The 22,970-nt window shown below is 40.8% G+C and overlaps 1 protein-coding gene across 2 annotated transcripts in view; it reads right to left on the bottom strand.

Annotated features, from left to right (window-relative positions):
- Nucleotides 1-22,621, bottom strand: part of TNFRSF13B (TNF receptor superfamily member 13B) — a 42,251-nt gene extending 19,630 nt beyond the window's left edge. For both annotated transcript variants that reach the window (XM_045083627.1, XM_013047889.2), the window contains exon 1: nt 22,526-22,621. In XM_045083627.1, the coding sequence (XP_044939562.1) occupies nt 22,526-22,586 (61 nt within the window). In that variant the 5' untranslated portion in view covers nt 22,587-22,621. The remainder of the gene's footprint in view (nt 1-22,525) is intronic.
- Nucleotides 22,622-22,970: the final 349 nt, after the last annotated feature.

The following is a 22,970-nucleotide window of genomic DNA, read 5'->3' on the forward strand; positions in this document are numbered from 1 at the left end:
GGCAGGGATGTCCATTATCACCACTGCTATTCAACATCGTACTAGAGGTCCTAGCCTCAGCAATCAGACAACAAAAGGAAATTAAAGGCATCCAAATCGGCAAAGAAGAAGTCAAATTATCACTCTTCGCAGATGATATGATACTATATGTGGAAAACCCAAAAGACTGCACTCCAAAACTGCTAGAACTTATACAGGAATTCAGTAAAGTGTCAGGATATAAAATCAATGCACAGAAATCAGTTGCATTTCTCTACACCAACAGCAAGACAGAAGAAAGAGATATTAAGGAGTCAATCCCATTTACAATTGCATCCAAAACCATAAGATACCTAGGAATAAACCTAACCAAAGAGACACAGAATCTATACTCAGAAAACTATAAAGTACTCATGAAAGAAATTGAGGAAGACACAAAGAAATGGAAAAATGTTCCATGCTCCTGGATTGGAAGAATAAATATTGTGAAAATGTCTATGCTACCTAAAGCAATCTACACATTTAATGCAATTCCTATCAAAGTACCATCCATCTTTTTCAAAGAAATGGAACAAATAATTCTAAAATTTATATGGAACCAGAAAAGACCTCGAATAGCCAAAGGGATATTGAAAAAGAAAGCCAACGTTGGTGGCATCACAATTCCGGACTTCAGGCTCTATTACAAAGCTGTCATCATCAATCAAGACAGCATGGTACTGGCACAAAAACAGACACATAGATCAATGGAACAGAATAGAGAGCCCAGAAATAGACCCTCAACTCTATGGTCAACTAATCTTCGACAAAGCAGGAAAGAATGTCCAATGGAAAAAAAGACAGCCTTTTCAATAAATGGTGCTGGGAAAATTGGACAGCCACATGCAGAAAAATGAAATTGGACCATTTCCTTACACCACACACAAAAATAGACTCAAAATGGATGAAGGACCTCAATGTACGAAAGGAATCCATCAAAATCCTTGAGGAGAACACGGGCAGCAACCTCTTCGACCTCTGCCGCAGCAACATCTTCCTAGGAACAACGCAAAAGGCAAGGGAAGCAAGGGCAAAAATGAACTATTGGGATTTCATCAAGATCAAAAGCTTTTTGCACAGCAAAGGAAACAGTTAACAAAATCAAAAGACAACTGACAGAATGGGAGAAGATATTTGCAAACGACATATCAGATAAAGGACTAGTGTCCAGAATCTATAAAGAACTTAGCAAACTCAACACCCAAAGAACAAATAATCCAATCAAGAAATGGGCAGAAGACATGAACAGACATTTCTGCAAAGAAGACATCCAGATGGCCAACAGACACATGAAAAAGTGCTCCATATCACTCGGCATCAGGGGAAATACAAATCAAAACCACAATGAGATATCACCTCACACCAGTCAGAATGGCTAAAATCAACAAGTCAGGAAATGACAGATGCTGGCGAGGATGCGGAGAAAGGGGAACCCTCCTACACTGTTGGTGGGAATGCAAGCTGGTGCAGCCACTCTGGAAAACAGCATGGAGGTTCCTCAAAATGTTGAAAATAGAAACTGCCCTATGACCCAGCAATTGCACTATTGGGTATTTACCCTAAAGATACAAATGTAGTGATCCAAAGGGACACATGCACCCGAATGTTTATAGCAGCAATGTCCACAATAGCCAAACTATGGAAAGAACCTAGATGTCCATCAACAGATGAATGGATCAAGAAGATGTGGTATATATACACAATGGAATACTATGCAGCCATCAAAAGAAATGAAATCTTGCCATTTGCAACAACATGGATGGAACTAGAGCGTATCATGCTTAGCGAAATAAGTCAAGCAGAGAAAGACAACTATCATATGATCTCCCTGATATGAGGAAAGTGGTGATGCAACATGGAGGCTTAAGTGGGTAGAAGAATAAATGAAACAAGATGGGATTGGGAGGGAGACAAACCATAAGTGACTCTTAATCTCACAACAAACTGAGGGTTGCCGGGGGGAGGGGGTTTGGGAGAAGGGGGTGGGATTATGGACATTGGGGAGGGTATGTGATTTGGTGAGTGCTGTGAAGTGTGTAAACCTGGTGATTCACAGACCTGTACCCCTGGGGATAAAAATATATGTTTATAAAAAAAAAAAAAAAAAAAAAAAAAAAAAAAAAAAAAATAAAAATTTGGTGAAGTAAAAAAAAAAAAAAAAAAAAAAAAAAAAAAAGAAGGCTTGACCCCAGCCAGATCCCATCTCCAGACAGGTAATGGCCTCTTGACAACCCAAGCAAAAGATTAGTGGTCTTCTCTGACATAGCTGAGGGTAGCCATAAGGTCCACTCTCTCCAAAACACAACCTAAGGAGTGTTGTGGCCAGGTTTTAAAAAATATCTCCTTCCCCATCCTGCAACTGGCAGGAAATCAGCAGACTCTGGAAAAACTGACCCAAAGGAAAAGACCTAAAGGCACTGACTAGGAGATTCTCTCTAGAAAATGACCAACTTTTCTGCTTGACCATCTGAGAGCAAAGCTTCTACATTAACAACCTCATTTGTTTACCCAGAACTTCTGATCAGCTGTTTCTGCCTCAGTCTAAGTTGAGGCAGCTGTTTCTGCCTCAGTCTAAGTCTAAGTTGTGAACCAAGAACCAACCACATGTCACCTGATATTTGAGCACACCCTCTACATGGAAGAGAATTCAAACGAAGTGGGCAGAAAGAACATGCTGGGAGCCAAGAGAGAAAATGCAGAGAATAGAAGAAAATTAAAAGGTGACAACAGCAACAACTGATATCCTCAGGATGATAGAAGAATTTTTACATTCATGAAAAGTAATGGTGTACTGTTTTTGAAGAGAATATGCATAGAATTGGGGCGCCTGGGTGGCTCAGGCGTTAAGGTCTGCCTTTAGCTCAGGTCATAATCCCAGGGTCCTGGGATTGAGCCCCACAATGGGATCCCTTCTCAGTGAGCTTGCTTCTCCCTCTCCCCACCCCTGCTGCTCCCCCTGCTGTGCTCTCTCTCTCTCTGTCAAATAAATAAATAAAATCTTTTAAAAATGAATATGTATAAGACAAGTAAGAATTATTAGAAATTATAAATATAATAGCCAGAATAAAAACATCAGTAAGAGGGTTGCAAGATGTAATTGAAGAAATTTCCCAGAAAATAAGGAGAGAAAAAAAATATGAAAATTATGGAATTTTTCAAGAAGTCCAAGGGTTCACTAATGGGAGTTCCAGAGAAAACAGATTTCTAGGATATAGCTTCCAGAGTCAAAGAACCAGTCAGGTGTCTGACATAACAAATTCTCACAAGCCATGACCCATCATCATAAAATTTAGGAGGACCAAAGATTAAGAGCAGATTCTAAAACTGTCTTGAGAACAAACAGGTTACTCACAGAGTTTTGGAGTTTTGTAAGGAAGTCCGTGGACATCTTAAATCGAAACTAGAATGTAAGAACAATGTCTGGGAAGAAGGCAGAGTAGAAGTTCCAGTAACCTTCCTTTCCACCTATCAGCTGTTGAGCAGGCAGCAACCCTCTTAAGTAACTGTTGTGGAACTCTGGACTTATGCAGGGGAAAGCTGGATGAAGGTACTGGTAAATTTTTGGAATTTTGGTGCATTTCAGCCTATTTCGTGTTGGTGACTACCATTCCTCAGTCTCCAGCCCCATGTATGCAGCAGTGGGAGCAACTGGTCATATTGCTAGTCCAACTTGCTGGAATCTAGATGGGCAATAGAGACCTTGTCCTCCAAATATTGGGACTATAGGTTCTGACTGCTCTTTGCTCTTTTTGATCAGTGAGAGGTTAACACACAGGCTGGTGGCAATTGTTTCAACCCCCATCAGCTGAAGTGGCTTCCATGGGGATTTATTTATATTTTTACAGATTATTTATTTATTTACTTGAGAGAGAGGGAGAGAGGGAGAGCAAGAGCAGGGGGTGGCAGGGGAGCAGAGGAAGAGAAGCAGATTCCGCACCAAGCAGGGAGCCTGATGTAGGACTCTGTCCAGGACTCTGAGATCATGACCTGAGCTGAAGACAGACACTTAACTGACTGAGCCACGCAGGCACCCCGAGTGTTCCATGGAGATTTAAAGAGACAGTACTTCCCCCCCCCTCCCCTTTGGTAGCCAGACTTTTAAGGAAATCTTTGTCAGGTTACTGGCTGACTGCAGAGATGAAGGAACAGAAACTTCAGTGACCACACGCAATAAACACACATTTTCAAATGTAGTTTGAAAAAGCCACAAATGGACTCTAGCCATCAACAAGCAAGATACAAAAATTCCTGAGGAATGAGAGAATTAGAATTACTGCAACATAATACTCAAAATGTCCAGTTCTCAGAAAACTTACAAAACATACAAAGAGGAAAATATGACACATTCACAGAAAAAAAAAATTGACACAAATTATCAATGAAGAAGTCTAAACATTAGAAATATTAGTCAAATATGTCAAATCAATGGTCTTAAATATATTCAATGAGCTAAAGAAAACTATGGACAAAGAACTAAAGGAAATCAGAAAAACAATGATGGATGAGAATATGAATAAGGAGATAGAAGTTGTAAAAGAAGGAACCAAAACTTGGAAGCAAGCAAGGTTTCCCTCAGTAGGTACATGGATGAATAAACAACAGTACATCCAAACAATGGAATTTATTCAACACTAAAAAGAAATGAATTATCAGCCATGAAAACACATGAAGGAATCTTAAATGCATATTAGTAACTGAAAGAAGCTAAGTTGAAAAGGCTACTATGTGATTCTAGCTATATGATATTCTAGGAAAGGCAGAACCATACAAACTGTAGAAAGATGAGTGGTTGTCAGGGGCTTGAGGAGGGAGAAATAAAGGTGGAGTGCAGGAGATTTTATAGGGCATGAAAACTAATCTGTATGATACTATCATGGTGGATACACGTCCTTATACATATTTGTGAAATCCCATAGATGGTACTACACCAAAGTAAATGTTTATGTAAACTTATGGACTTTGGGTGATAATGATGTATTAATGTAGATTCATCGCTTATAACAAATGTATCACTTTATTGCAGGACGCTGATAGTATAGGAGCCTGGGCATGTTTGGGAGTATGAGGTGTAGGGGAATTCTCTGTACTTCCCACTCAATTTTTCTGTGAGCCCAAAACTGCTCTAAAAATAATCTATTGAACAATAGAAACAAATGGAAATTCTGGAGTTGAAGAAAAATCCAATAACTGAAATGTTGAAAAACTCACTAAAGGTGTTCAACAACAGATTTGAGAAGGCAAAAGAAAGGATCAGTTAACCTGAAGATAAAACAATTAAATTGTTTAGTCTGAGAAAGCAAACTTTTTTTTTAAAATGAGGACAAGTGAACAGACTCTGGGAGACTTGTGGAGCCTCATCAAACATGCCACCATAAGTTTATAGGAGTTTCAGAAGGAGAGAAAGAAAAGGACATAAACAATATTTGAAGAAATGATGGCTGAAAATTTCTCAAATCTTAACAGACATAAATATACACGTTCAAAAATCTCAAAGAACTCTCAATAAGATAAATTCAAAGAGCCCATACTGAGACACTTTGTAATAAAAACGAGAAGACACAAAGACAAAGAGAAAATTGTAAAACCTGAAACAGAGAAACAACTTGTCACATACAGGTGATCTTTAAAAACAATTAACAGCTCATTTCTCCTCAGAAACCATGGAGGCCAGGAGTTGGCAGGATGATGTATGTAAAGTCCTGAAAGGAAGTATTTGCCAACCAAGAATTATATAGCCAGCAAAACTATCCTTCAAGAATGAAGGGAAAATTATGACATTTCCAGATAAATAGAAGCCAAGGGAGTCCATTACCCTCATTCATTACACCTGCCAAACATGGAATGCTAAAAGGAGTCCTTGTTGCAGAAATGAAAGTACCCTAGACATAGACACAGTCAAAAAAAAAGATAAGGGACATTGGTAAAGATAACTACATAGGTAATTATAAAAGCCAGTATTATTGTACTTTTTGAGTGATTTGTTACTCCTCTTTTTTTCCCTATATGATTTAATGAAACAGTGCATGAAATAATGACTTTAAATCTAAGTTAATGGGCATAAAATGTATAAAAAGGTGGGGTGCCTGGGTGGCTCAGTTGTTCAGCATCTGCCTTCCATTCAGGTCTTGATCCCAGGCTCCTGGGATTGAGGCCCACATTGGGCTCCTTGTTTGGCAGGAAGACTGCTTCTCCCTCTCCAACTTCCCCTGCTTGTGTTCCATCTCTTTCCATCAAATAAATAAATAAAATCTTTTTAAAAATGTATAAAGAGGTTATCTGTGACGATAACAATATAAATAGGAAGAAACAGAGATATAAGAAGAGAATATGTGTGTATTATTGAAACTAAGTTAGTCTTCAAATCAAGTTTTTATGAGTTTAAGATTTAATTGTAATCTTCAAGATAACCACTAAGATAATAACTTTAAAAAATACAAAAGAAGAAAGAAAAGGCAAATCAAATATTACACATGGGTAACTAACTAGATACATAAAAAGATAGCAATGGAGGGATAGCAAGACAAAAAACATATAAAACATACAGAAAACAGATAAATGAGAGAAGAAAATCCTTTTTTATTAGTAACCACATCAAAATAAATGGACTAAATTTCTCTATTAAAAGGCAGAAATTCAGGGTGCCTGGGTGGCTCAGTGGGTTAAGCCTCTGCCCTTGGCTCAGGTCATGATCCTGGGGTCCTAGGATCGAGCCCTGTGTCAGGCTCTCTGCTTGGTGGGGAGCCTGCTCCCCCGCCCCACCTGCCTTTCTGCCTACTTGTGACCTCTCTCTGTCAAATAAATAAATAAAATGTTAAAAACAAATAAACTTTAAAAGACAGAAATTGGCAGATTGTATTAAAAAAGAAGAGAGTCTCCATCTATATGCTGTCTACAAGAGACTTTAGATAAAAAAATAATAAAGAGATTGTACAAAACAATCTGAAAAAGAGATTGTAAGTAAAAACAGTGGATAAATATATTCCATGCAAAAAATAGCCAAAAGAGAGCCGAGGTGGTATTATTATTGTCAGACAAAATAGGCCTTTAAGCAAAAGTTATAAGAAACAAAGATTATAAGGTTATAAGAAACAAAGAAGGACAAAATATATCAATAAAAAGTTTTACCACAATAAACATACATGCACCTAATAACGGAGCCCCAAAATATACGAAACAGAAATTAACAGAATTGAAGGGAGAAAAAGATGATTCTGCAGTAATATTTGGATATGGCAATACCCACTTTCAGTAATGGATAGCAGAACCAGGCAAAAGATTAATAAGGAAATGGAGGACTTGAATGATACTATAAACCAGCTACAAATAAACACTATAAACCAATGATGTATAATGAACATACACAGTGCGTTACACTCAACAACAGCAGAAGACATGTTCTTCTCAAGTGTGCATGGAATATTCTCTATGATAGACCATATATTACATCATAGGGGCACCTGGGTGACTTAGTCCATTAAATGTCCAACTCTTGATTTTGGCTCAGATCATGATCTCAGGTTGTGAGATCAAGTTGGGATCCACTGGGTGTGGAGTCTGCTTAAGCGTATCTCTCTCCCTCTGCCCTTCTGCCTCTTCCCCTTCACTTTCTTTTAAAATAAAAAACAAGGGGCGCCTGGGTGGCTCAGTGGGTTAGGCCTCTGCCTTCGGCTCAGGTCATGATCTCAGGGTCCTGGGATCGAGCCCTGCATGGGCTCTCCGCTCAGCGGGGAGCCTGCTTTTCCCCCCTCTCTCTGCCTGTTTGTGATTTCTATCAAATAAATAAATAAAATCTTTAAAATAAAATAAAAAACTGACCATATATTAGGTTACAGAACAAATTTTAACAGGTTCTAAAAAATTGAAGCCATTCAAAATATCTTTTCTGATCAAAATGGAATGCAACTAAAAATCAAGAACAGAAGGAATACTGGAAAGTTCATGGATATGTGGAAACTGAACAACCTACTCTTAAACAGCTGCTGTATCAAAGCAGAAATCACAAGGAGAATTAGAAAAATATGGAGATAAATGAAAATGAAAACATGACTTACCAAAAGTTATGGGATACTGGAAAGTAAGGCTGAAGGAGATATCTGTAGCTGCAAATGCATACACTAAAAAAATAGAAATTCTCAGGGTGCCTGGGTGGCTCAGTGGGTTAAGGCCTCTGCCTTTGGCTCAGGTCATGATCCCAGGGTCCTGGGATCCAGCCCTGCATCGGGCTCTCTGCTCGGTGGGGAGCCTGTTTCCCCCTCTCTCTCTGCCTGCCTCTCTGCCTACTTGTGATCTCTCTCTCTCTTTCTGTTAAATAAATAAATAAATAAAATCTTTAAAAAAAAAATAGAAATTCTCAAATTGTAACCTAACTGTACACCTTGAGGAACTAGAAAAAGAAGAGTGAACTAAACCCAGAGATATTGGATGGAAAGAACTAATAAAGATTGGAGTGGAGATAAATAAAATATAGAACCGGAAAAACTGTACTACAGATAATCAACAAAACTGAAAGTTTGTTCTTTGAATAGATTAACAAAATTGACAGACCTTAACTAAACTGACTAAGAAAAACAGAAGACTCGAATTACTAAAGTCAGAAATGAAAGTGGGACATGAAAAGATGCTCAGCATCACCCATCATCAGGGAAATGCAAATCAAAACTACAATGAAATATCACCTTACACTTGTCAGAATGGTTAAAATAAAAAATACAAGAAATAGGAACTGTTGGTGAGGATGTGGAGAAAAAGGAACCCTCTAGCAGTATTGGTGGGAATAAAAATTGGTGCAGCCACTGTGGAAAACAATATGGAGGTTCCTTAAAAATTAAAAATAGAACTACTGGGGCGCCTGGGTGGCTCAGTGGGTTGGGCATCTGCCTTCGGCTCGGGTCATGATCTCAGGGTCCTGGAATCAAGCCCCGCATCGGGGTCTCTGCTGGGCGCAGAGCCTGCTTACCCTCCTGCCTACTTGTTATCTATCTCTGTCAAATAAATAAGTAAAATCTTAAAAAAAAAAAATAGAACTACCTTGTGATCTAGGAATTGCACTACTAGGTATTTATATATATTATATATATTTATATACATATATATTTATATATATTATATATATTTATATACATATATATATATATATGTAAAGGGATACATGCACCCCTGTGTTTATTGCAGCATTATTTACAATAGCCAAACCATGGAAGCAGACCAAGTGTTCATGGATAAACAAATGAATATGTGGTATATATCGACAATGCCGTACAACTCAGCCATAAAAAAAAGAATGAAATCTTGCCATTTGCGAAGACATGGAGCTGGAGAGTATTATGCTAAGCAAAATAAGTCAGTCAAAGAAAGACAAATACTGTATGATTTCACTAATATATGGAATTTAAGAAACAAAACAAATGTGCAAAGGTGAAAAAAAGAGAGAGAGGCAAACCAAGAAACAGACTTAACTATGGAGAACAAACTGTTGGTTACCAGAGGCAAGGTGGGTGGGGGATGGGTGAAATAGGTAATGGGGATTATACAGTACACTTACCATGATGAAAATAAAATAAAATGGGGAAAAAAAGAGATAAAAAAATGAAAGTGGGATATTACTACAGATTTTACAGATTATGAGAATACTATGAGCAATTATACATTGAACTAATTGAGTAACCTAGATAGACAAATTCCTAGAAACATACAATTTACAAAAACTGACATGAAAAAGGAATATCCGAACAGAACTATATGTAACAAGTAAGAAGATCGAATCAGTAATCAGAAACCTCTCAGTGAAAAGCCCAAGAGCAGATGGTGTCACTGGTGAGTCCGATGAAACACTTAAGAGAAGAATTGACACTAATACTTCTCAGACTCTTCTAAAAAAATTGAAGAGGAGGGAATACCTCTTAACTCATTCTATGAGGTCAGCATTACACTGCTACCAAAGCCTCAGAAAGACAAAATAAAAAAGAAAATTACAGACCAATATGTCTTATGAACACAGATGTAAAAATTCTCAACAAGATATTAGCAAATAAATTCCAAAAGCTATATTAAAAGGATTCTACACCACAAAAAAGTGGGATTTTCTTTTCTTGGAATGCAACAATGGTTCATTACACAAAAACTAATCAGTGTAATATATCACATTAAAATAATGAAAAGAAAAACTGTATGCTCATCTCAGTTGGTGCAGAAAAAGCATTTGACAAAATCCAAAACCTTTCCATGATCAAAAAAAAAAGCAGTAAAGCAAAAATAGGAGAAAATTTCCTCAATATGATTATAGCCATATATGAAAAACTCACAGCTGACATCCTACTCAATTGTGGAAGATTGAAAGCTTCCCTCCTAAGAGCAGCAACAAGACAAGAATGACCACTGTCACTGCATCAATTGAACATAGTACTGAAAGTTCTAGCTAGAGCAATTAGACAAGAAAAAGAAATAAGACATCTAAATTGGAAAGGAGAAAGTTAAATTATCTCTGTTCACAAATAACATGATTTTATATGTAAAGTCCCTAAAAGTTACACACACACACACACACACACACACACACACCCTTATTAGAGCTAATGGTAAGTTGTAGGATAAAATTGAAACACAAATATATATATATTTGCAGCAAACAATTCTAAAAGGAAATTAAGAAAACAATTCCATTTACAAAGGCATAAAAAAAGAATAAAATGCTTAGAAATAATCTTAACCAAGGTAGCAAAAACACATTCACTGAAAAACTACTAAACATTACTGAAATTAAAGAAGACTTAAACAAGGACATCCTATGTTCATGGACTGGAAGACTTAATATTAAGATGGCAATACTACCCAAGGTGATCTACAGATTCAATGTAATCCTTAACAAAATCCCAGTAACTTTTTTATACAAATACAAAAATTCATCCTAAGACTTCATATGGAATTGCAAGGAACCCTGAATAAACCAAAACAACTTTGAGGAATAAGAATAGTTGGAGGGGGGCACCTGGGTGGATCAGTGGGTTGAGCCTCTGCCTTCAGCTCAGGTCGTGATGTCAGGGTCCTGGGATCAAGCCCTGCATCGGGCTTTCTGCTCGGCAGGGAGCCTGCTTCCCCCTCTCTCTCTCTCTGCTTGCCTTGCTTGTGATCTCTCTCTCTCTATGCCAAATAAATAAATAAAATCTTTTAAAAAAGTAAAATTTTTTTTAAAAAGATGGGTTGAAGGACCAGCACTTCCTGATTTCAAAACTTAGTGCAAAGCTAAAGTAAACGGTTAAGTAGTATAATACTGGAATGATGACGGCCACCTGGAACAGTGGAATGGTATAGAAATGGACCAGAAATAAACTCTCACAGAAACAATCCATTGACTTTCAAAAGGGGTCCAAAATATTTCAGTGGGGTAAGGACAATCTTCAATAAATGGTGCTGAGAAAACTGGATATCCACATGTGAAAGAATGAAGTTGAACCCTTACCTTACAATATATACAAAAATTAACTTAAAATGCATCAGAGACCTAAAGTTAAGGCTGAAACTATAAAACTTTTAGAAGAAAAGAGGGGAAGGTCTTCACGGATTGAATCTGGCAATGACACTTTTGATACAACACCTAGATAGACTGGATTTCATAAAAATTTAAAACTTCTGTGCATATCAAGAGAGTGAAAAATGGGAGCTCACAGAATGGGGGCAAATATCTCTGATAAGGGATTAATATGCAGAAGATATAAAGAACTACCGAGACTCAAGAACCAAAATGAAACGAGTCAAGCCAAAAGGGACAAAATACTTGAATTGACATTTCTCCCAAAGAAGACATCCAAATGGCCTATAAGCATATACAAATAGTCATCATCATCAGTCATTAGAGAAATTCAAATCAAAACTACAGTGAGATATGTTCATTCATGTTCATTAGAACGGCTATTTTCAAAAAAGGGAAAAATAACAAGTGTTGACAAGAACGTGGAGGAATCGGACCCCTCATGTATTGATTATGGGAATGCAAAAGGCGGCAACCACAATAGAAAACAATCTGGCAGTTCCTCAAAAAGTTAAATACGGAGCTAATGTTGGGCCCAGCAATTCCGGTTCTAGGAATACACCCCAAGGAACTCAAAACAGCGATTCAAACAGACACTTGTACACCAGCGTTCACAGCAGCGTTATTCACAATAGCCAAAATGTGGAAAGCCCAAGTGTTTATCATTAGATGAAAGGATAAGTAAAAAGAGCTATGTACACTGCAACATTATCCAGTTATTAAAATGAGTGAAGCACTGACACATGGAGGAACATGGAAGAACTTTCTAGATCTTATACTTAGTGAAATAAGCCAGCCACAAAAGGACAAACATTGTATGATTCCACTTGAGTGAGGGACCCAGACCAGGCAAGTTCACAGAGGCAGAATGCAGACTAGAGATTACCAGGCACTGGGGGCGGGGCAGGGAACTGGGAGGATGAAAAGTTTTGGGTAGATAGTGGTGATGGTTCCAAAACATTGTGCATGTACTTAACGCCACGGAATTGTACACTTAAAAATGACTAAAATGCTAAATTTTATTCTGTATATTTCACACACACACACACAAAAGCAAACCAGAAGGAAAAGATAGGGAACAATGCTCCAAATTTATGATAGAAATATTTTCAGTCTAGGGCACCTGGTTGGCTCAGTGCGTTAAGCCGCTGCCTTCGGCTCAGGTCATGATCTCAGGGTCCTGGGATCGAGTCCTGCATCGGGCTCTCTGCTCAGCAGGGAGACTGCTTCCTTCTATCTCTCTCTCTGCCTGCCTCTCCGTCTACTTGTGATCTCTCTCAGTCAAATAAATAAATAAAATCTTAAAAAAAAAAAGAGAAATATTTTCAGTCTAGAACACTGCATGTTATTAATCAAGTATGTGGTCAAATAAAGATGTTATGAGACACACAAAATCTCAAAAATGTTTATCTTGGGGCGCCTGGCTGGCTCAGTGGGTTGAAGTCTCTGCCTTCAGCTCAGGTCATGATCCCAGCCAGAGTCCTGGGATGGAGCCCCGCATCAGGCTCTCTGCTCAGCGGGGAACCTTCTTCCTCCTCTCTCTCTGCCTGCCTCTCTGCCTCCATGTGATCTCTGTCTGTCAAATAAATAAATAAAATCTTTAAAAAAAAAAAAGTTTATCTTCCATCCATGCACCATTTCCTGGTGAGCTACTGGGGGATATGCTCCATCAAATGCAGGGAGTAAACAAAACAATGAGGAGAGGGGGAGAAAGAGTGGCTCCATCTCAGCAAAGAGATGAAGTTAAAATTCTCAGAATCATGATGAAAGAAGTCTCTGGGGACAGCATTTATAGGCCTAGAGGGAATCCTCTCCCAGCTAAAAAAGAAAAGAGGGAAGAAAGGTCTCCAATGAAAACGTTGAAATAATAGACAAGTGAGTATGTTTGGCCAACTGACAGGCTGAGCTTGTCACAGAGCTGCGGATAAATTACTGATACACACAGAGAAAACTGAGGCGCTATCAAGCCCAGGGAAATCATAGAACCCGTATGGTTCCGCTGGGAACAAAATCCACAACATCATAAATGTGTGAGCAACAGTCCATGAGTAACTCAGAGACTTTGAATTATGAGTAACAAATGTTACGCATTTGTGTGAGTGGAGATAGCCATTAGACCACTGTCAATGAACAAAGGCAATACTGGGACTTACAAGAGAGGATGAATAAAAGGAAGAACAGAACTCTAGAGCATTTTACATTTGAGGGCAACTGATTAGCCGACAGCAAAGAGAGCAGTCTATCCTTGAACAGCTGGGTTGGCTGAAGGGATCCAAAGACATTTGTGGTGTTGATGGATTCAACCACACAATGTGCCAGGCTGGCTGAGTACACTGCTGTTGCTGTTCCATCCATCATCCGGTCAGCTCCATTGTCTGTATCAGACGTGCTCACAGTCTCATGGGTCTAACAAAAGGCAGGGCTCTGGGAGACTGGGTGGAGGAGAGGTTGTGCGGACACAGACGGTGATGTAAGAATTGAGTTCTTGTCTTACAAAGTAGGAAGTTAACACATAGTATATAAAATTGGAAAGTCAAGAACTAGCACTGTATGCCTATTATATTCTGAGACTCTTTGAGAGTGAGCCCAGTGAAGCTATCAGGTAGCAAGGGCTGGGAACCACTGGACTATGTATCCCGGGCCCAGCACTTCCTAACTGTGTGGTCTTGGGGCAGAACGTCACCTCCTGGAACCCCAGTGTCCCCATCTGTAAAATAGGGATGTTATTGTTTACTTTATATGGACAATGTGAACATTTCATGCATGGCAGCTGCTTTGCCTGGCATTGTACTGGGCTATTAGTAAAAAGTTAACCTTCTGAGCTATTGCCCTTATTAATACTGCCACTCCTTGCAATATGGAGTAAGTGCTGGCCAAGGCCTGGGCCTGAGTCAAGGGAAGAATAAAAGGGCAAATTCCTGCCTAAGGGCCCAAGACAACTCCATATCTCTCTCTGTGGTGGGGAGAGAGTCCCATCCCCATGAGAAAGGAACAGGAGGGATGTAAAATCTCAGGTCCTCCTTCTGACTCTTTCCAATTTTGTCAAAAAAATCTTGAATTGAAAAGAAAGGACAAAAACAACTTCAAGACGGGAGGAATTTCTCATCCAGTCTTTAAGTAAACACAGTGTGAACTGGGGGCTTTGAGCTAGACTGTCACCAGTGGGGTGAGGTCAGGAGGGGATTCCAATGTGAAGAGATGGGGTGCGTGTCCCGGAGGAGGTCACAGCCTGATACCTGGGGCACCCGCAGGAGAACAGGCAATGACCACTTACAACCTCACTTTTATTTACATGAAGAAGAAGGAAGAGGAGGTAGAGGGGTTGGGGTGGTGGGAGAGGTAAGAGGACAAGGTGATGGGAAGAGACAAAGAAGGGAATGAGAAGGTGGCTTTTCATTTCAGTTCATTGTAACTGATTTCCTACGAGGCTCTTCTGAAATACTGAACACAGGTCGGAGACTGACCTCAGCCAGCCCCCACCCCAAACTACCTTTCAGAGATTCTCAGGGTGGTGAGCCCATTGTCCCCACACAGGATTTAAGTCAGAACTAAATTGGGTCTTGGGAATCCTAGTCAAGTCACTTTCTCAGTTTTGGTTTATAAAAAGGGGATGACCATTTCTACCTATTATAATTTTTGCCTCCTGTTAGCTCATTTTGAAAATTGATTTGCCACAGTTCAGTGGCTGACCTTTGAGAGAACCAAAGTACGTGTGGTGGGGAAACCACAACTCACCACTGAATCACCTTGGGAAACGGCACACAACCTCAGCTTTCCTTATCTGCAAAATGGAGGATATTGGCTTTCCTCTGCAGAGAAAGTTCTCGCAAGGATGTGTATGTGACATGCATGTAACTGGTCTGAGACACAGCTGCCAAGTGCTGGTTAGTTGTCTGATACAAGTGGTATAAAATATAATGGATTAATTATAGTCACAATTATAATCATTTTATAGTAATATAAAACCATAGAATCTCTTATAATGATAGAATATTTTTATTAATAATGGTATATCCTCGAATTAGCCCTCCAGGCCTGGGAACTTCTCCCGCAGCCTCAACTTGTAGCTTAAGCATCATAATTTTCTAAAAACACTTGCCCCCGTACCTGTCTTATCCTCTTGCCTCTCCTCTCCTCTGAGCTGTCTCACATGTGTCTTCCTGGATGACCTTGTGGTCTGAGCATGTCTACCTGGTCATCTTTCTTGTTTTGTAACTCACATTTGGAGGTGTAGCCATTCTGCCTCATTTCACTGTCTCATTCATCTCTGAGTCTGTGCTTTCCATAAAACCAGGACATAATAGGTCCTTGATAAATGCTCATAAATGACCTTGCACATTGCTGTCCTCAGTAAAGACTTGTGGAATGAAAAGCAGTCTCCATTTTTGCACTGTGTTATAGGCAGCTGGGCTGGGACAATATTCAAGTTTTACTCTTCCCCCTCTCCTGCCTGCATTTCCTCCATTCAAGTAGGACTCAGGGCAGAAGTGTCCTGGAGTGGAGAGAGGGAAAAGCAAAAATCTTGGCTTTTGCTTTTAAAACTTAGGGGAGAGGATTCCTGGAATAGACAAAGTAAGTGGACCAGAAACCAGCACAGGAAATAATTTCATATATATATATTTATATACACACACACATATACACATATATACATGTGTATGTATCTATGTAAATAACTTCACATATACATATATGTGTGTGTGTGTGTGTGTATAACAAAAACAAAACCACCAGCCCAAAGATTTAAGTGTGAAAAAGAATAAAATTACAAAAGTTCTAGAGAAAAAAATGCCCTGATATTTCTTTGTAACCTTGGAGTATGAAAGGCCTAACTATAACCCCATATCCAAAATCCGTAAAAGAAAAGACTGATAAAATAGACTTCACAGAACAAGCAAACAAAAAAACCCCAAACACGACCAAAAATGCCTTCAGAAAAGTCTAAAGGCAAATAGAAAGTGAGAACAAAACATTGCAGTTCATATCTGTAAATAGAAGGGGAAAAGCCAGTTACCCAATAGAAAACTGAACAAACACAGTGGACAGTTCACAGACAGGGAAAAACATCATAAAGATGTCTGGTTCATTCCAAAGACAGCATTTATAGGCTGATACTATCTTCCCTTTAATGGACTTAAAAATCCAGAAGCTTAATAATACCTTCTAATGGCAAAGTCATGAGGAAACTGGTACTCCAGTTCAGTATGGAAAGTAGGGGGGGTGGGTAGGGAAATGTGGCAACATTTGTCAAAATTACTGATGCATTTACCAGTGATACAGTGGTTAAACTCTGGGATTTATCCCAGAGTGTGAAATAATAAATTCACTGCAGCAATGTTTGTAATAGCAGAAGATTGGTAAAAACTGAAATGCTCATCAATAGAGGACTGAATGAGTAAATTATAGTATGCTTATATACAGGACTACATGCATCTCTAAAAAAAGAATTACAAAGCTCTTTGTATATTGCTATGAAAAGAACTCTAAGATATATTATGTGGAAAAACAAAAACAAAAATAGTGTACATAACAGTATAGTTCATAGGGTCGGACCTACCTTCCTTCCTTCCTTCCTTCCTTCCTTCCTTCCTTCCTTTTTGCAAAAAGGGGGAAAGTTCAAATCTGTTAAGTGTTAGCATACATACAAAGAAACATTATAAAGAAATACAATAAACAAAAAAATTGGTGTTTTAAATAAAAATCTTAGAAATAAATTTAACAAAAGAGTGCCAAACTTGTGTACATTGAAAACTACAAATTTTTTGACAGAAATCTTAAAAAACCTAAATAAATGGAGAGACATCCCATATTCATGGATTGAAAGACTTAATATTGTTAAAATGGCAATATTCCCCAAATTATTCTACAGAGTCAATGCAATCCTAATAAAAAAATCACAGCTGACTTTTCTGCAGAATTTGACAAGCTGATCCTTAAATCATATAGAAATGCAAGAGACCCAGAAGAGCCAAAGCAATCTCAAAAAAGAAGAACTTTTTTGGAAGTTGGAAGACACAGTTTTCAATTTCAAAACTTACTACAAAGCAATAGTAAATAAGACAGTGTAGTACTGGAATAAAGATAACCATAGACCAATGGAATAGAATTGAGAGTCCATTAATAAAGCCTAACATTTATAGTCAATTGATGTTCAACAAGGGTTTCAAGACAACTCAATGGGAGAAAGGATAGTCTTCAAAAAGATTGCTGAGAGAATAGGATAGACATGTGTAAAACAAGAAATTTGGACACCTAGGGCACCTGGGTGGCTCAGTGGGTTAAAGCCTCTGCCTTCAGCTCAGGTCATAATCCCAGGGTCCTGGGATCAAGCCCTGTATCGGGCTCTCTGCTTGGTGGGGAGCCTGCTTCCTTCTCTCCTTCTGCCTGTCTCTCTGCCTACTTGTGACCTTTCTTTCAAATAAATAAATAAATCCTTTCTTTTAAAAAAAGGAAATTTGGACTCCTGCCTCCCACCATACCCAAAAATTAACTCCCAGTGATCATAGATCTAAATGTAAGAGCTAAAATGATAAATTTAGAAGAAAACAAGTGAATCTTCATGCTTTGGGGTTAGGCAATGACACCAAATGCATAAATGGCTACAGAGAAGATTGAGAGATTGGACTTTATCAAAATTAAACACGTTTGTGTTTCACAGAATACTATCAAGAAAATAAAAGGACAATACACAGAGTGGGAGGAAATATTTGCAAACCATATATATGTTGGAGGATCCAGAATATATAAAAGAATGCTTATAATTGAATAGTGAAAAACAACCCAATTTAAAAATAGGTTAAGGAGTTAGACATTTTTCCAATAAGATAATGTGAATGGCTACTAAGCTCATGAAAAGATGGTCAACATCACATGTCAATAGGGAAATGCAAATCAAAACCACACTGACATACGTACTAAAATGACTATAATGAACAAAGGGATAATGACACGTATTCCTGAGGATGTGGAGAAAATAGAACCCTCATACAGGAAGCAAGAGTATCAAATGGTATAGCTACCATGGAAAACAGTTTGGTAGTTCCTCAAAGTGTTAAGCAGAGAATTGCTCTAAGACCCAGCAATTCCGCTCCAAGACAAATGAAAACATGTCCACCCAAATACTTGAACACAAGTGTTCATGGCAGCATTATTCATAATAGCCAAAAAGCAGAAACAACCCAAATGTCCATCAATTGATGAATGGATAAAACGTGGTAGATCTATTAAATGGAATATTATTGGGCCATAAAAAGGAAAAAAGTGCTGACATATACTACAAAATGGATGAAGCTTAAAAACATCATGCTAGGAGGAAGAAGGCAGTTTGCAAAACACCACATTGGATTTTTTTAAAGATTTTATTTATTTATTTGACAGAGAAACAGAGAGAGATTGAGAGAGCACAAGCAAGGGAAGCAGCAGGCAGAGGGAGAACGAGAAGCAAGCTTCCTGCTGAGCAAGGAGTCCGATGTGGAGCTTGATCCCAGGACCCTGGGATCATGACCCGAGCCAAAGACAGGCGATTAACCCACTGAGACACCCAGGTGCCCCACATTGGATTTTTTTTTAAGATTTTTATTTTATTTACTCGACAGAGAGAGACACAGCCAGAGAGGGAACACAGGCAGGGGGAGTAGGAGAGGAGGGAGCAGGGAGCCTGTTGTGGGGCTTGATCCCAGGACCCTGGGATCATGACCTGAGGTGAAGGCAGATACCCAACGACTGAGCCACCCAGGTGCCCCAATTGGATAAAACCACATTCGATTTTTATAAAATTGTCCAAAACAGGAGCTTAAGTGTGTCTGGGTGGCTTAATCGGTTGAGTGGCTGACTCTTGACTCTGGCTCAGGTTTCGAGCTCAGGCTCTTGGGATGGAGCCTTGTGTCTGACTCCGTGCTTAGCAGGGAATCTGCTTGAGATTCTATCTCTCCCTCTTTCTCTGCCCCACTCCCCAAATAAATAAAGAAATCTTTTTAAGAAAAATACAGACAAATCTGGGGCATCTGGGTGGCTCAGTGGGTTAAGCCTCTGCCTTTGGCTCAGGTCATGATCCCAGGGTTCCCGGATTGAACCCCGCATTGGGCTCTCTGCTCAGCAGGGAGCCTGCTTCCTCCTCTTTCTCTTCCTGCCTCTCTGCTTACTTGTGATCTCTGTCTGTCAAATAAATAAATAAGATCTTAAAAAAAAAAAAAAAGAAAGAAAAATACAGGCAAATCTGTAGAGACAGAAAGCAGATTAGTGATAACCTAAGGCCTGGGGTGGGGAGGAATGGAGAGCGTGAGGTGATGAAGATGTTCTAAAATTAGATCATAGTGCTGATTGCATCAGTCTGCAAACACACTCAGCATCATTGCCTCGCACACTTTAAGGCGGTAAACTGTGTGATGTATAAAGGATACGGCAGTTCAGCCTATTTCTTTCCAGGGAGGCAGGAACTAGGCAGCTGAAGGACGGAGAGAGAAGGAAGACTTCCTATTATCTACCTTTTAATACTTTCTGTACTTCCGGTGTGTGACCACTATCTACTCAAAACACAAACTGAAAATACAAAAGGATCAAACCAAATTAGAGAGGACTCTGACCCTTCCCTCTTTTGGGGAGAGGAGAAGGAGGGTGCTGCTGCCACCCCAGCACACTGTGAAGTTATGGATGGGGGACTTCTGGGTTAGATTGGACAGGGCAGCCCTAGAGAGCTTCTGAGACATACTCGTGATCTGGATGCCACCAAGCTGTGGGACCTGACAGGGACCCAATGGTGCCATGCCTGCTCCCCACTCCTCCACTGTGACCTGGATCTACAGAAAATCCCAGAACCATCATCCAACCCCCCAAAGAGCCAGGAAAACCCCAAGACTGACACCAGCCAGGCAGAATAGAACCTCAAGAAACTTCTGTTGACACAGAGGGAAGAAGGGAGAACCCCTTGCACGCCTGGTTCTGAGGACCAGGCTCACACCCCCGGCCTCCTGCACCCTGAGACCCAAGAGCAGCCAGGGGGATGATGGTCGGACCCCTCTGCCTGGGATTCCTCGTGTGCTTGGCTTAAGAAGTTCTGTACCGAGAAAGACGTCTGTGGTCACATTAGTTCGGAAAATGCCAGATTAAAGAAACCCAAAGCTTTTTTAACTGCAGCCCTTCTCCGAGCCTTTGCTTGGGACTTCTCAAGAGGGGCTTTGGCAGGTTCAAAGCCCTTTCGAGGTTCTGAGGGACATCTGGTAGGGCAGAGGCCCTTCTTCATGGTAAAGCTGAGGAAACACAGCCAGGGGAGGTGAAAGGCTCATCCAAGCTCACACAGGGAGTCTGTGAACACCAGGGAGCTAGAACCCTGAACTCCAGGCCAGGGCGGATTCTGGGGCACATGGCAGCCACGCTCAGTGCCCCGTCATGGTTCTGACCAATTCCGGGCCCGTGGTCCTGGGGGCCCGGGGCAGTTTCAGCCTGAGCCAAGGTGGCCTCTGGCCCTTGCCTGCTCTGAAGGTCTTAGAAATTTTATACATTTGAGCCCTTAGCTGGGGACATGTCTGGGGACAAGGTTAGTAGGTTTAAAAAGGAATCAGAGAAAAGATGTGCTCCCTGCCTGATAGGAGCAGGACAGAGCGGGAGGTAGCAGTGCATGAACCCAGGCCAGGTCACCCAGGGCCCCGAAGAGCCCCTCAAACCCACCCTTGGGGTCCCCTCTGCGCAGCACAGACTTGGATCCTTCCACTCCAACAAACTATGCTTCCTGGTTCGGGCCTTCAAACAGGCCTTTAAAACCCTGATAAAAATTCTACAGGGTAAACTATCCAGCTTCTTCAATAATAAATAGGAGGGGGAAAGGGGAGACCAGAGGGGAACTGTTCTAGATTAAAATGTGTCATCAGGGGCACCTGGGTGACTCAGTGGGTTAAGCCGCTGCCTTCGGCTCAGGTCATGATCTCAGGGTCTTGGGATCGAGGCCCGCATCGGGCTCTCTACTCAGCAGGGAACCTGCTTCCCTTCCTCTCTGCCTGCCTCTCTGCCTGCTTGTGATCTCTGTCAAATAAATAAATAAAATCTTTAAAAATAAAGTGTGTAGTCAAAGCCATAATGGGGGCGTAGTCAAATCCTGATTTGAACAAATCAACTGGAAAAGACATTGATGAGACAGTTGGAAATTCTCAACACTGACCAGCTATTTGGTAATACTAGAGGGGCGACATTCTATATCTTTTTTTTTTAAGATTTTATTTTTTTATTTGACAAAGAGAGGAAGAGAAGGATCACAAGTAGGCAGAGTGGCAGCCAGAGTGGGGAAGGAGAAGCAGGCTCCCTGCTGACGTGGGGCTTGATCCAAGAACCCTGGGATCGTGACCTGAACTGAAGGCAGACGCTTAACCGACTGAGCCACCCAGGTGAACCTGGGGGCTGTGGGGGGGGGCTTCTTTTTCAAACTGGTCAGAGTTTGATGGTTAATTTTTTCATTTTTGTTTTTTAAAAGGCTTTTAGAGTTCAATGCTGAGGAATCCACAAATCAAACAATGCAGTGTTTGCTATTAGCTTTTAAATGATCCATGGGGGGCTGCTGGGGGAACACGGAAGGCATGGAAAGGGGGGGCCATATGTTGATAATCGTCAAAGCTGGAGGATGTATGCAGAAGCTGCATTAAACTCTCCTCCGCACTTTGGCTTCAAAATAAAATACTTTTTAAACCTCCTGGCCAACCTGGCTGAGGTGCCCTGGCCAGCTTGGGGTCGGGGGCATCTGGGATGGAATTTCCGCTTATGTGCTGATCTTCCAAGCTCCAGGCTCCTCTCCTGGGGTGCAAGGTACAGACCCCCAAGGCCCCCAGACTTGGGGCTGTCCATGTGCAGAGGCGTGGGGCAACCCTCAGACTGCCCGAGCTTGCCTGTCTGCTGTGGAGGCCGTGCGCAGCAATCCCCATCGAATCCATGCAGGGTACCCCTGGCCGAGCCCTCTTCGCCCCCACTCACCCCCACCCGGCCACCTCCCCAGCTACTCACGCCACTCTTCCTGGCCCGCCCGGCTCCGGCCACCTTGCCTGCTCCAGCCCAAGCCGCTCATTACTCAGGACGTTTATTATTAGCCTGAGATTTGATTAGTGCCTGAGCTGCACTTCCTGGGTTTTCCCCCCAACCTATAGGATGTAAATCAGCGGCACCCCCTCCCGCCCTGCACCTGTGTGTTAGGAGCTGAGATGGGTGGCCTGGGACTGCTCGGAGTCCCCGCCAGAGCAGGGGAAGGACAGGACTGGCCCGGCCTTGGGGTGAGGTATAAACTGATATGACCGCAAGCTGGCCCTGCCCCACAGCTTGGACCACAGCTTCTTCCAGCCCCGTGGCACACGTTCCCAGCTGCAGCCAGGGTGACCCCACTCTCCAGCCTCCAAACATTGCTCAGCACTGTCCCTCTTCCTTGACACCCATTTCCTATTTCATTGCTGGGTCA

The sequence above is a fragment of the Mustela putorius genome, unplaced genomic scaffold (assembly GCF_011764305.1).
Source record: "Mustela putorius furo isolate JIRA1106 unplaced genomic scaffold, ASM1176430v1.1 tig00000731_pilon_pilon_pilon, whole genome shotgun sequence".
In the NCBI taxonomy this organism is placed as follows: Eukaryota; Metazoa; Chordata; class Mammalia; order Carnivora; family Mustelidae; genus Mustela; species Mustela putorius.